The 12,485-nt window shown below is 43.5% G+C and overlaps 1 protein-coding gene across 1 annotated transcript in view; it reads left to right on the forward strand.

Moving 5' to 3' along the window:
• The window catches only part of LOC119417519 (nuclear receptor coactivator 3), a 39,353-nt gene that overhangs the window by 23,991 nt on the left and 2,877 nt on the right, over window positions 1-12,485 (forward strand). Inside the window, exons 7-21 of the mRNA XM_037684737.1 lie at window positions 1,831-1,917; window positions 2,013-2,153; window positions 4,481-4,628; window positions 4,826-5,373; window positions 5,477-6,543; window positions 6,664-6,796; window positions 6,960-7,118; window positions 7,365-7,592; window positions 8,847-8,952; window positions 9,030-9,201; window positions 9,574-9,888; window positions 10,539-10,634; window positions 10,981-11,215; window positions 11,375-11,552; window positions 11,656-11,848. Coding sequence (XP_037540665.1) covers window positions 1,831-1,917; window positions 2,013-2,153; window positions 4,481-4,628; window positions 4,826-5,373; window positions 5,477-6,543; window positions 6,664-6,796; window positions 6,960-7,118; window positions 7,365-7,592; window positions 8,847-8,952; window positions 9,030-9,201; window positions 9,574-9,888; window positions 10,539-10,634; window positions 10,981-11,215; window positions 11,375-11,552; window positions 11,656-11,848 — 3,806 coding nt within the window. The remainder of the gene's footprint in view (window positions 1-1,830; window positions 1,918-2,012; window positions 2,154-4,480; window positions 4,629-4,825; window positions 5,374-5,476; window positions 6,544-6,663; window positions 6,797-6,959; window positions 7,119-7,364; window positions 7,593-8,846; window positions 8,953-9,029; window positions 9,202-9,573; window positions 9,889-10,538; window positions 10,635-10,980; window positions 11,216-11,374; window positions 11,553-11,655; window positions 11,849-12,485) is intronic.

Raw genomic sequence — 12,485 nt, forward strand, 5'->3', positions numbered from 1 at the left:
ATATATATATATATCTTGAATTTAAGTCCTGCAACATGTTGTCTGAAAGTCAGACCGTGTATTCCACACCTGTTCACTATTAACATCACAAACAATATGCAGCGTTCTGTTTTTCTGTTGTCAAAGTGCAGCAAAAGATATCGCTGCAGACTGATCTGCACCACAGTAGACCAGCTTAACGCCCAAATCTTTCGCTTGGTTGTAACATGATGAGGTGTGATAGTTTATTACAGAAAATTCAAATTATCAAGACATTCTCGTTAAAACACCTGGTTGGAATAGTGGTGTTTGTTGCTCTTAATTTTACTGGTCTCAAATATTTTTGTCGGGTATCTCCTTTGGAAAAAGAACTGTTTTCACCGACTACTGTCAAATTCAGCAGGAGGATGTGTTTTTCAAAAAGACATTGAAAATATTCTTGTGATATTGTTCCACAGACTTTCTATTAGGCATTTCAACTTTGCCATTCTTGTACAATTACCCACGTTTCAGTTATTTCTCTAAAGTTGATTGGCTGCAGCAGCCATCTTGAATTGGGTTGACTCTAAAAGTTGTTTAGTTGTAAATGTATATCCAGGTGTTGCTTTCTAAAAGTTTCAGCAGAATCCATCCACTAGTTCATGAGTTTTGCTAACAGACAGACAAATTATGCAAACACACACACAGCAGCAAGTGTTTAATATGAGCCGGATCCTGCCGGAACAACATCTGGGAACTCCCTCATTTTGACCGGGTGCGTTCTGGCAACTATTTGCTCAGATCTGGCAACTCAAATCTTCACCCCTAAAAGTCCAAAGTCATCGCACAGTTTTATTTTGATTATTTATTAAAAATATAATGAGAGGAGACATTTCCCAGTCTGTGGAGTAGATATTACGAGGTGCACCAGCTCGTGCACACGCTCCTACCCAGCAGAGATGTGGATGGCATGTACCGCGGGGATGAAGTGTCTTCAATATGGCAATCCAAGTGGCCCATTTATAGTCAGACATGTGGTAAAAGTGGCTATTAATGGGCCACTTGGCTTGCCATACCTTATGCACAGTAGTGTCTCAAGACATCTCTAGAGTGCACACAGCTGCTGATGTGAACTCATGCATGTTTCAGACATAAATAAAAAAGCTTAACTACAGTAAAAAAAAAAATACAATGAGAGAAATGTTTGATGTGTATTATTCACATTTTTCATGTATCAAAACAACGGTGCTAATTTGTCAAAATAACGTTGATCAAAATGTCAAAAAGACAGTCCAGTTTACTTTAATAAAATAAATGGATGGATTGTCTTTAGTTGGACAACTGAGAAGGCAGTCGTAGTTGGAGCAGCAGGAGCAACAACGCAGGAATGAATTCAGTGGATAAGAGTTCAGCTCAGAAACATGAAGTGTGTGTGTGTGTGTGTGTGGGGGGGGGGGGGGGTTGACAGAATCTGAGTGGCTCTATTCACACACAACCTGTTGTTGCTCTCTAAAATAGTTACTGAATCAAGTGTTTACAAATGTGACAGCCCATTAAAATAGGCTACACCAAAATGCAGGACACAGCATTTACTTTATTCAAAAATGTAAGGGGGAGGACCTACAGGCTCCTCTGCTTATCCCTCGTGCACTCCCCCCACCCCCTGTGCTCGCCGCCCACTGTGTTCCAGCATCGATCTGTTTACAAATTAAGCCCTGGCCATGGTCACCCGTTTTTTTTTTTTACGGTGGCGAGAAATAAATTATGTGTAAGATCATTGAACAATTGTAACAGAAAAGTGAGTCTTCACACAAAACAATAGATAACGAGATACTAACGTCTTTTTGATAAACATGAAATCTTTCCCCACAGACCTTCAGTCATGTATGATCTGTGTGGCCCGTCGAGTCACAGCCATGGAGAGAACGGAGAGCTTCAACACCCGACACGAGCTCTCAGGTGAGTATCCAAAGTCACGCAGACCGATGGTTCTGCACCCCTGACTGGGCTTGACTCATCCCTCACTTCGTCCCGCCGTCTGTCCTCCCCGGCAGGTAAACTGATTCAAATCGACCAGACATCTCTGCGAGCGTCGATGCGTTCGGGCTGGGAGGACTTGTTGAGGCGTTGCATCCAGATGTTCCTGCAGCACAGCGACGGGCAGCCCTTTTCGCACAAACGCCACTACCATGAGGGTGGGTCACGCCTGAAAACTCACACAGCTGGAATCGACAATTACGACGCTTTGATCTCAATTAAATCCACTGCGGACGGTTTGAAGGCAAATGGAAGAAGATAAATCAGAACTGAATTCACCGTGTAGTCCATTGTGTAGCTTAGGATGCTTTTAATTATAGCCAAGAGCAATTAATTTAAATTATGTCTTTATAGTTCATCATTGCTTTCTGTCCATTAGCACAGTACTTATAGGACTCAGTGCGACCTGCTGTGTAAATACATGAAAGCTCCTCATGCATAAGCACTTAAATATTGATCTTAATAAGAATGTCTCCATGCTACATCATTAGAAGTCACTTTTGTCTTTTTTTGTGGCTAAAATTCATTTTTTGAATCTATACATGTGCAATGAAAGTCCAAAACGTACAACTATAAACCCCACTCTTCTCTCAAAACCAGCACTTTTTATTGAAAAGCTAAACCTTGTGTTTGATTTGATTACAAAAGACCTTCAAAAGGCTCTTTGTCAAAACACTTCAAGCCAGGATTTAAGTGCCTTCTGGCCGTCTCTGTGTGATTTCTGAATGAACCGAGTGGACAAAGGAGGTGTTGAACTCAGCCCACCTCTGCTGCACCTTTCTGTCGCCAAGCAAGGTAGTAACAGAGACAAAACCACCGACGTATAAAAAGGTAAACCGGTTTTGCAGCTCAAGGCTGTGATGTAGTGACAACATCCGGTCTGTGCAACCATCCGACTGCAGGACTTAAAAAACCTAAATAAAAATAATATTTTTTACAGAGGAAAATATCGAAAATGATGATGCACAGAAATTTTGTATTTAGTTTAAAAATTCGAGTTAACCCCAAAAAGGATTGTCAAATTGCGTACATTCATCATGTTTTGAAATCAATACGTGGGAGACTTCCTCCACACATTTAATGTATAGTTCACATCAACACAGCTGAGTTCTGCTCCGTCCCTCTCTTGGTTTTGCAAAGCTTGCTTAATTCGTAAAGCTCACATCAACGCAGGATGTTGGCAGCCTGAGTAGTGAACTGCGAACAGTCTAAAACAGCTTAAAGACAAGTCTAGTCTTTGTAGCCATGTTGCATAACCATTTGAGAAAGTGCCTTAAAACTTCTGCACAGCAGTTTCTTAAAAAAATATATTTCAGTGGTGTAGTCTATGTGATACGCAGGTATACAGAGTATACGCACTAGAAAAGCTTGGAAATTTCAGTATACCCAGTTAAAAGTGCCCAATGACACGAGCCCATGTCAGTGTCATTGCCAAAGATACGTGACATGGGCTCGTGTCATTGCCAACACATTTGGAACATTTTAGAGACACTTTGAGTTGGTTCAACCTGTTTTTTGTATAATTAATATTTCTGTACTTACTACTTAATACTTGAACGTGTTTTGCTTTGATACTGTTTTATAAATTCTATAACTATTTTTAATACAAGGCCAACTGTTGCACAAAGTTTGATGTACAAATAAAAGCGTCAGATAAATTTTGAAATGTTCAATATGCTTAAAAATCTAAATAAATTGACGATTACATTGTACCAGCTGGTGTACTTCGGTTTCTAAGCACAGTATACCCAGTACAAAAATGTAGACGACACCACTGGCTGTTGTATATCTGTGGTTTGTGGCTTCGTCTGAATGCAACATATTATATTGACAGACCAAGTGTCCCCACCATCTTTCTGTGTTGGGAATTGTTTTATGGAAGCAGCCATGTTGTATTTTTGGAGCAGAGGATCTAAAACTTGTGCTGGAACTAATGGGGGAAGGTTCATCCCATTCCAGCTTCATCTTCAAGGTTTATGTCAGAAGTCTATCAATTCAGTTCAGTTTATTTATTTAGCGCCAAGCCACAACAGATCCATATATCATGTCCATACTGAGTCTTTGGGCTGCACTTGTTAACACATTTTATAAATAATTTATCTTGGACAAGTTGACTGACGCCACTTAGTCCTTCTGTTTTTTCTGCTTCCTTGTCTTGTCTTTTTGTCATCTGCTCGTTGTTTTTAAAGTTACGTGAACTGACTCAAGCTTCTTTTATCTGATCTTTCTGATCTAGAGTGTTTCCACCTGGATAATTATTGTCTACTTTGGTTCAAGCTGCACAATCTTGAGTAAACAGTTTTGACTAATACTTTCTCAAAGAGCAGCTGGTGTGAAATGTACGATAGGATTTGTTTCTTTATCAACAGATAGCCCAGACTTAGGGAAGTGTGTGTACACAAAATGTTTCTGTTTTGATTAGTGGCATCATAGTAACATTTTTTTAGTTTTATTGGGGAAAAATCAATAGACTTTTCCTGTGCAGCCTTTCTCCAGGGTCACGCCGAGACGCCCCTGTACCGCTTCTCCCTGTCCGACGGCACTCCGGTCACAGCCCAGACCAAGAGCAAACTGTACCGACACCCCATGAGCAACGAGCCGCAAGGTTTCATCTCAACTCACCTGCTACAGAGGTCAGAAACCAACATGATTCAAACCCAGAAAAGTATACGTCACTTCCTGTTTAAATTTATATTTTTAAAAAGTGTTTGTGGCAAGTTCATGTAAGGCAGCTAAGGTATTGTTGAAGACAGTGGTTTTATGTTTTTTTTTTTATTTTTTTTTTTTACATTTTCTCAAACCTTGTGCAATTTCCTTATTTTGCACTCAGGGAACCCAACGGTTACAGCTCAGCTCCAGGTGGAGGCATGATGTCCAACACTATGCGTCCACAAGGGATGGGTGGGACCAACCTGAATTCCCAAATGAATGTGAACACCGGTGGGGGGATGCCGATGGGAGGCATGGGCGGCATGAACAGGGGATATGGCATGAATGAGCAGGGTCACATGGGCCACATGGGTCCCATGGGAGGTGGCTCCATGTACGGAGGGAACAGCGGAGGAGGAGGCAGCGGTGGAGGCATGGGAAGTCGCATGATGCAGATGAATCAGATGGGCCAAATCAATCAGGTGGGACACATGAATCAGGTGGGACACATGAATCAGATGAACCAGATGGGGCCCATGAATCATCAGGCCCAAGGCATGCAGCAGCATCCACAGCAGCCCCCGTTTCAGAGCAGCGGCGGATTTGGCCTCACTGGCATGAACAGCCCATCAGGAAGCCCCAGAATGGGCGGCCCCCAGCAGGGACTCCTCATGTCCCCCCGGAACCGAGGGAGCCCAAAGCTGGGCGCCAACCAGTTCTCTCCAGGAGGTAAGGCTGTCAACAACCGGGCTAATCCGGTAGTCTGAAATCACAACTTTTCATAAATTTACTGATATTTTCTGGTGTTATCATGAGTTTCTTTTTCATCCAGGGATCCATTCTCCTATGAGTGGCATTGGCAGTGGGGGAGGGGGGAGCACCTGCTCCTTCTCCAGCAGCTCTCTTAATGCGCTACAAGCCATCAGCGAAGGAGTAGGGAGCTCACTCCCATCCACCCTAACGTCCCCCTCACCAGTCCACAAACCGGACAGCTCTCCCAGCATCCATTCGTCCTCTTCCTCCAACCAGCAGACCAAACCAGGCCAGGACGGCTCCAAAAGTCCAGCAGGAGGCATAGGGCCTGGATCCAGTGACCATCACCTCCCGGTGCACCATCACCACCACCATCAGCACCCTCCGGCTGAGAGCACTGGAGACGGACCAGACAGTCAGGCAGCTACTGCGACTAAAGACACCGGAGAAGGAAGCATTGAGGCAGGAGTGGTGAGCTCTGACCCCCCGCGCAGGGTCCCAGACAGTAAGGGACATAAGAAGTTGTTGCAGTTGTTGACTTCTCCGACTGAAGAGCTGGGGATGAGTGGAAGTGGTCCAACAGGCCCCCCTGTCCCACCACCCCCAAACAGCAGCAGCACTCCTGCAGGATTGGACAATAAGGACACTTCAGGGGGCATGACCAGCCCCTCATCCACAGGGGTGTCTTCCTCGTCTTCAGCCAGTCTTCAGTCTTCTGGACAGGCAGCTGGCCAAGGTGGCACGTCCACATCAGCTCACTACACCGGCTCACTGCAAGAGAAGCACAAGATCCTCCACAAACTTCTTCAGAACGGCAACACTCCAGATGAAGTGGCTAAGATCACGGCTGAAGCAACGGGAAAGGTGTCGCTCGGCGGCCAGGAGGGCGGTGAGGGTGGAACGGGAGGCTCAGGTGCTGGGTCGGGCCCTGGGTTAATCCCAGACCCTAAACAGGAGCAGCACAGCCCCAAGAAGGAAAAGACCCATGCCCTCCTCCATTACCTCCTCAACAAGGATGATTCCAAAGAGCCAGTGGATGTCAAGCCCAAACTTGAAGATTTGGAGGGGAATGGGCGTCCAGGAGCCGTTGGGGGATCTGCACCTGAACATCCTGAGAGCAAGATCAAATCAGAACCACCGGATGATGTAAGACTGGGTCTTACAATACAATTTAACAAACTTTGGTTTTTGATAGACTTACTTTGAATGAGCATAAATGCTCATAAGCGTTTACGTAACTAACAATCTGTTAATTTTATTGTCTAGCTACACAATCTGGAGTCTATCCTCGGAGATCTCAGGGGTTCAAGCTCTGATTTCTACTCTGATCAAGCTGGAGTTGCAGGACCCAACGACACAGGAAACAAACCACTCGGTTGCCTTGATGACGGCCTGCAGGGTAAGTGCTTCAAAGATTAAACGACAATGAAAAGTGCGAGCTACACTCTGGATGGGTGTTGTAACTTCCTGAGATCACATCGAAATAAAATGACACAGAAAATGCATCTGGTACCCTCTGCTATTTTTTTCCTCAGTTTTTAAAAATATTTTTTTTCAATCAGGGAGTCCCGTGATGGGTCCAGGAGGTCGAGCACCCTTCCAGAGGGCCATGTCCATGGACGGGAAGCCTCCTGGTGGACCTGGAGGAGCGGGAAGACGCCCCACGCTCGTCAAACAGGAGAACATGATGGGTGGCTCAGACGGCTGCCCAGGAAACATGGGTGTGTGTTCAAAAGGCCCAACGCTGTTTTAACTCTGCAGTTTTTCTCAGTGTGTCTCTACCTCCCCCCTCCTCACTGTTTAAGACTCTGTCCCCCCAACATCAAATCTGAACTCTGTCATTCATTACTGTAAACGATCACACACACTGTGCTCTGGTAAAATTATAAAATGATGTTAGGAACATATTTCTCTTGCACATTGTAATGATTCTGACATGCTTTTTTCTCTTTACCTCATATTATCAGGTCAACTGAGTAGAGGCATGGTTCCCCAGAGGTCTCCCATGGGGGGTTCAGTAGACTGGGGCAAGCCCCGCTCTAGTGCCAGCCCCATGGGTTCAGCGGGACACTCGTCCATGATGCGCTCTGGCATGGAGTACAACAGTGGGAAGATGATGTCAGGAGCCATGGTCAGCCGCTCCAACAGTGTGCCCGGCACCAGGTCCATGCTGCAGCAGCAGCTCATGGATATGGGTACGCTGCTCCTTCAGCTGTCATGTGTTGTGTTTGTGAAAGGAGCACAGATGCAGCTGCGTACAGAGAAGCACCACGGAGCAGAGGGGAACGGTAGAAAAATAAGTCTGCATCTGTGTTTGGTGCTGAAGGTCTGCACTCGGACCCAGTGAATCTTTGAGCTGCCTCACTACTCGTCTCAACTCTTCACATAGAACACCACGCACCTGCCTCTTGTTTCATTTTATTAATAGACATTTATCACCACAGATATTGAGAAGGACTGATATCATGAATGACGTAAACAATGGCAAATATATTTTTAGAGCACGTTTTTATTTTTGAAAATAACCAAAGTCCACAACCGGACCACCTTCTCTAGAGTGCAGTCTTTTATTAATTCACATTAATTTCTGCTTGAACGTGTCAAAAGTAATCTGCGTTGTGTTTTATAGTGCTGTGTGCTGAAACTTTTAAAGGTGTTTGATTCAGAAACTTTGATGAAATGAGCTCACTGCAGCTTGCTTGGCTTACAAGTTGCAATATAAGGAGTAGAATTAGTTCTGCAACTAATTAAACATGTAGCTTCATCCACTTTTTTCCCCTAAATTTATATGTGTGCATTTTTTTATTCCCCTGCTTTTAATGGCTCTACTTAAATTACTTTCATATCATAATTTTAAAACAAACTTGTTACTTTAATGTTTTTATTAAATTTCGAGTGTATAAGCAGGGTCACCATTCCAATGCATCGTCCATGTAAGAATACAAAATATTTTCACAATTTCAGCTTTATAATTATTTTCTTTGTTTTTATTTAAGTACTTCAACATTTTTAGTTGGTTAGAAAAGAGCTGCAGTTGATAATGTGTTGATATGAGCTAAGAGATGCTACAGTTTTGAACACAGTTAAATTAATCAGTTTAAAGATAACGAGTGCATTGATGCCATATGAATATATTTATTTTTATTAGGTAAATTTCCATTAGTTACATCAATAAATAAACAAAAAGTATAATTTTATCAAAGTGCCAGTAAATAATTTTTATTAAATAGTTTAAAACAATATCAGTTTTCTTTTTGTGCGTATATAATTTTATTAAAATCAGGCTTTTACTGCATCAGTATTGCTTTTGTGTGTTTAGGTAATTAAAGATTTATATTGTTAAATTTCAAAACTACTTTTAAATGCTGTGTTGGAACCATTAAAATACTGGTCACTGTTTGTTCTCATTGATGAAGTAAAGCTTTTTTTTTATGGTGTTGATGGTTTAGGAGGTTCTGCTGATGCTGGGATGGGTCTGAGCCCCTTCAGCCAGCAGGGTCAGCCCGGCCAGTCCCCCTCCTGGCTCGACAACATGATGAGCATCGAGGGCAACAGGTCAGCGAAACATTTATTAAAGTTTTCTGTCACGTCTTATTAGTCCACATGATCTAAATCCTTTGTGTGTGTTGTAGACGGCAGTTTGGCAATCCCTTGGATGATCTTCTGGTGGCCCCCACCAGCAGTGAAGGTCAGAGTGATGAGCGGGCCCTCCTGGACCAGCTGGATTCTCTGCTGAATAATGCAGATGGCATCGCTTTGGAGGAGATTGACCGAGCTCTTGGTATCCCAGACCTCGTCAGCCAGGTAAGAACGCCTAAAAAAATCAGACAAACCCACCTGTGTGTGGGAGTGGGGGGTGGGGGCGAGGATTAGCTCGTATCTTGATACAAGTGAGCTTTATCCTGATGCATGCTCATAATGTCCAGAGGACCAGATTTAACTTTTTTGGAAGTGAGCTTTATATTTCTCTTTGCGTTTTATATGGCAGACGTGACTCGCTGTTCGGTCTGTTGTCTCTCTGAAGTGAGACAGATGAGCCGAGAGGGATCCGTCTGTGCTGCTTAGAAAAAGACAATTATAGAGCCAACCTGGCAGAAATGAATCAATTAAACTGAGAAGTTCGACTAACTTTGTTTATTTGTTGTTCTTTTTGTCCTTTCGTCATGTCTGCTGCAGACCCAGGGAGCGGAGCAGCATCTGGAGCAATTTCCAGGACAGGAACCGTCCATGCTGCTCGACCAAAAGCCTCTGTATGGTCAGGGTTATCCCGGACCCCCTTCCATGCCTATGCAGTCAGGGTACATGCAGGGTCAGGGCCAACAGGGGGGCTTTGGACCCATGCTGTCACCAATGAGCCAAGGTGGTAACTTTCCTGGTATGGGTGGAATGGGGGGGATGGGACACCCTCGGGCCAACATGATGAGACCCCGGATGATGAGTGCTAACAAGCCCATGAGGCTGCAGCTGCAACAGAGGCTGCAGGGACAGCAGGTATCACACAGCATGCATGGCTTTTTATCAAATGAGCTGGTGTCCATTCTGTCTCAACATGTAATAATTGTGCACTGAGTCCAAAACACCCCCAAGGGGACAGTGAAGCACATTGTGTGTTGTGTTGTGTGAAGGATTCTACCAAAATAAAATCACATATTGTAAGTCCCAGTGGCAAAATGTATGAAAATATTCATGTGATTGTTTTATTTGTGTTTATGTGTTGCAGTGGGAGTATGTTTCAGTTTAGAGGTGCTGGGAGTGCTGCATTTATTTATTTATCTATTTTAATTGGTCAAATCTAAATATTGCAATTCAAGTATATTAAGCACTAATAAAATCGGCTTTAATTTTTATAATAGTCATTACTTTGTGATAAGGATTTTTTCTGGCAGCCACTTGGCGGTGCTGTTGCACCCTAAGCACCCCTGCTTCCCATGTCCTGGTGAAACATGTTGCATGTATATTATAGGTTTTATTTATTTATATGTGCGTGAGTGGGCGTGTTCTGTTTCTCACAGTTTTATCGTCTGTTCAGAACGCTTCACGTTCTCTTCATGGTGTCAAATGTGCCATTCGTATGAAGATGGCACTCGTGTATTGCCTCTTATTGTCTTGTGCTGAATGTTTCTTTTTTCCAACCCCCAAAGTTTATGAATCAGACACGACAGGGGATGCCCATGAAGATGGAAAACCCCGGTGGAAACCTTAACATGAGGCCCAACATGCAGCCCGGCATGGGACCGGTAAATGACCCAAATTACTTGAAGAATCAAATGAAATAAAGATTTTATTGAGGTCTGATTTAATATTACTCTCACATAGACAAGAAAACTGGACTCTGGCTGTTGACTGTTAGGTGCAACATTAAAATTTCCAACAATTTTTAAATGATATACGGTGCATAATTAACCCATAAGCCCTCACTAAAGTTATTGTAAGTGTTGTTTCACTGTATTTAACTACTGTTACTGAAGCACAATGACACAAGCCACAGCACCTCTACTTTAACCAGCTGATCCTCTTTTCTGTGAAAGAGAAAATAATTGCGCCCAAATTAGTTTTCTATAATTATGTGTCTGTTTGGTGTAGCCGGGTTTCCTAAATGCTCAGATGATGGCCCAGCGCAGAGATGTGGTCACCATGCAGATGAGGAGGCAGCGTATGATGATGCTGATGCAGCAGCAGCAGCAGCAGCAGCAGCAGGCGGCTGCGGCAGGAGGGTTCAGTCCCCCTCCAAACGTCACGGCTCCCGCTGGCATGGACAGCCACATGGGAAACATGGGCCAGCCGGGCCCCCAGCAGTTTGGCTATGGTGGCAACTATGGTGAGTTCACTGTACCAGGTGGTGGTGGTGAGGCGGAACAGAGCATGCTTCTAGTTTTATATCATCCTGTAAAAAAGGCTTACAGTGTTTTTGTATCTTGTGTTTATTTAAATAAAGAAAACAAAGAGCTGATGCGTTAGGATTTCATTTTTTCTGCAGGGATGGGCCAGCCAGGAGACTCCTCCTTTGGTCCATCAGGTGGCAGTCCTCCTAATGCCATGATGCCAAACCGCATGGGGCCTCAAAACCCCATGATGCAACAGCACCCTCAAGGCGGTCCCATGTACCAGGGTGCTGAGATGAAAGGCTGGTCCCAGGGAGGCGTGGGCCGCAACAGGTACGACACAAAAACTCTGTCAGGGAGAAGAGAGACAAAGAAAAGGTGCTTTCACCTCTTTACTCTTTAACTCTTCCTTCTGTCTGTCACTCTTCTTCATCAGTTCGTACCCTCAGCAGCAGTTTGGTCCGCAGGCGCCTCTGGGTCAGCAGCAGTTTGGGCAGCAGGGGAATCCAGGACAGTATGGAGGCATGATGATGAATGGGGGCATGTCGGCCGGTGGAGGAGGACCTCACATGGGTCAGATGGGAATGAACCCAATGGTTATGGGACGCATGTCTATGGGGCCCGATCAGGTGTGTGCAGAGAATGAAAGACTATGAGTGCTTCTTAAAATTACAAAATTGCTCTGAAATAGCATTTCCACGTTTGTATGTGTACATATAAAGAGATGTTAGCAGTTGTCAAAAGGAGTACCACAGGGCTCTTTATTTGTCCATTAAACTTTTTAAAATAATAAAGGCTAAAATAAAGCTTTATTATCTCTTTACATGATATAAAACATAAAGTATATTATTTAGAATGCTTTTTCTACCTTGTATACGTAGTTTCTGTCTTCATATTGCACTACAAATGTGCTGATGTTTGTTTTCACTCAGAAACTCTTCTTATTGTCACGTCACTGGATACTCTTAATATTTCCTGTGCCACATTCTCAAACTAATTTTTTGCAGAATGGCTTTTAAATAGCACGTATCTTTAATTATCCAGATGTCAAACTTTTTTTTCTTGTGTCTGAAAGTCTAGTTTGACTTGTGTCTGTGATTAAACTTTAAACATTTTAATGAAAATATCAATAAAATCAAATTATTTGAAGAAAAGGCTGGTTAAAACTCCAGTTTCTGTCCTGGACATGAACTGAAACCAAAGTAGCATCAACAAATGATTATTCCACATACATGTTAGTATGTCTGAATTATACTGAAAGGATAT

The sequence above is a fragment of the Nematolebias whitei genome, chromosome 11, assembly GCF_014905685.2.
Source record: "Nematolebias whitei isolate Nwh7 chromosome 11, NemWhi1, whole genome shotgun sequence".
Lineage (NCBI taxonomy): Eukaryota > Metazoa > Chordata > Actinopteri > Cyprinodontiformes > Rivulidae > Nematolebias > Nematolebias whitei.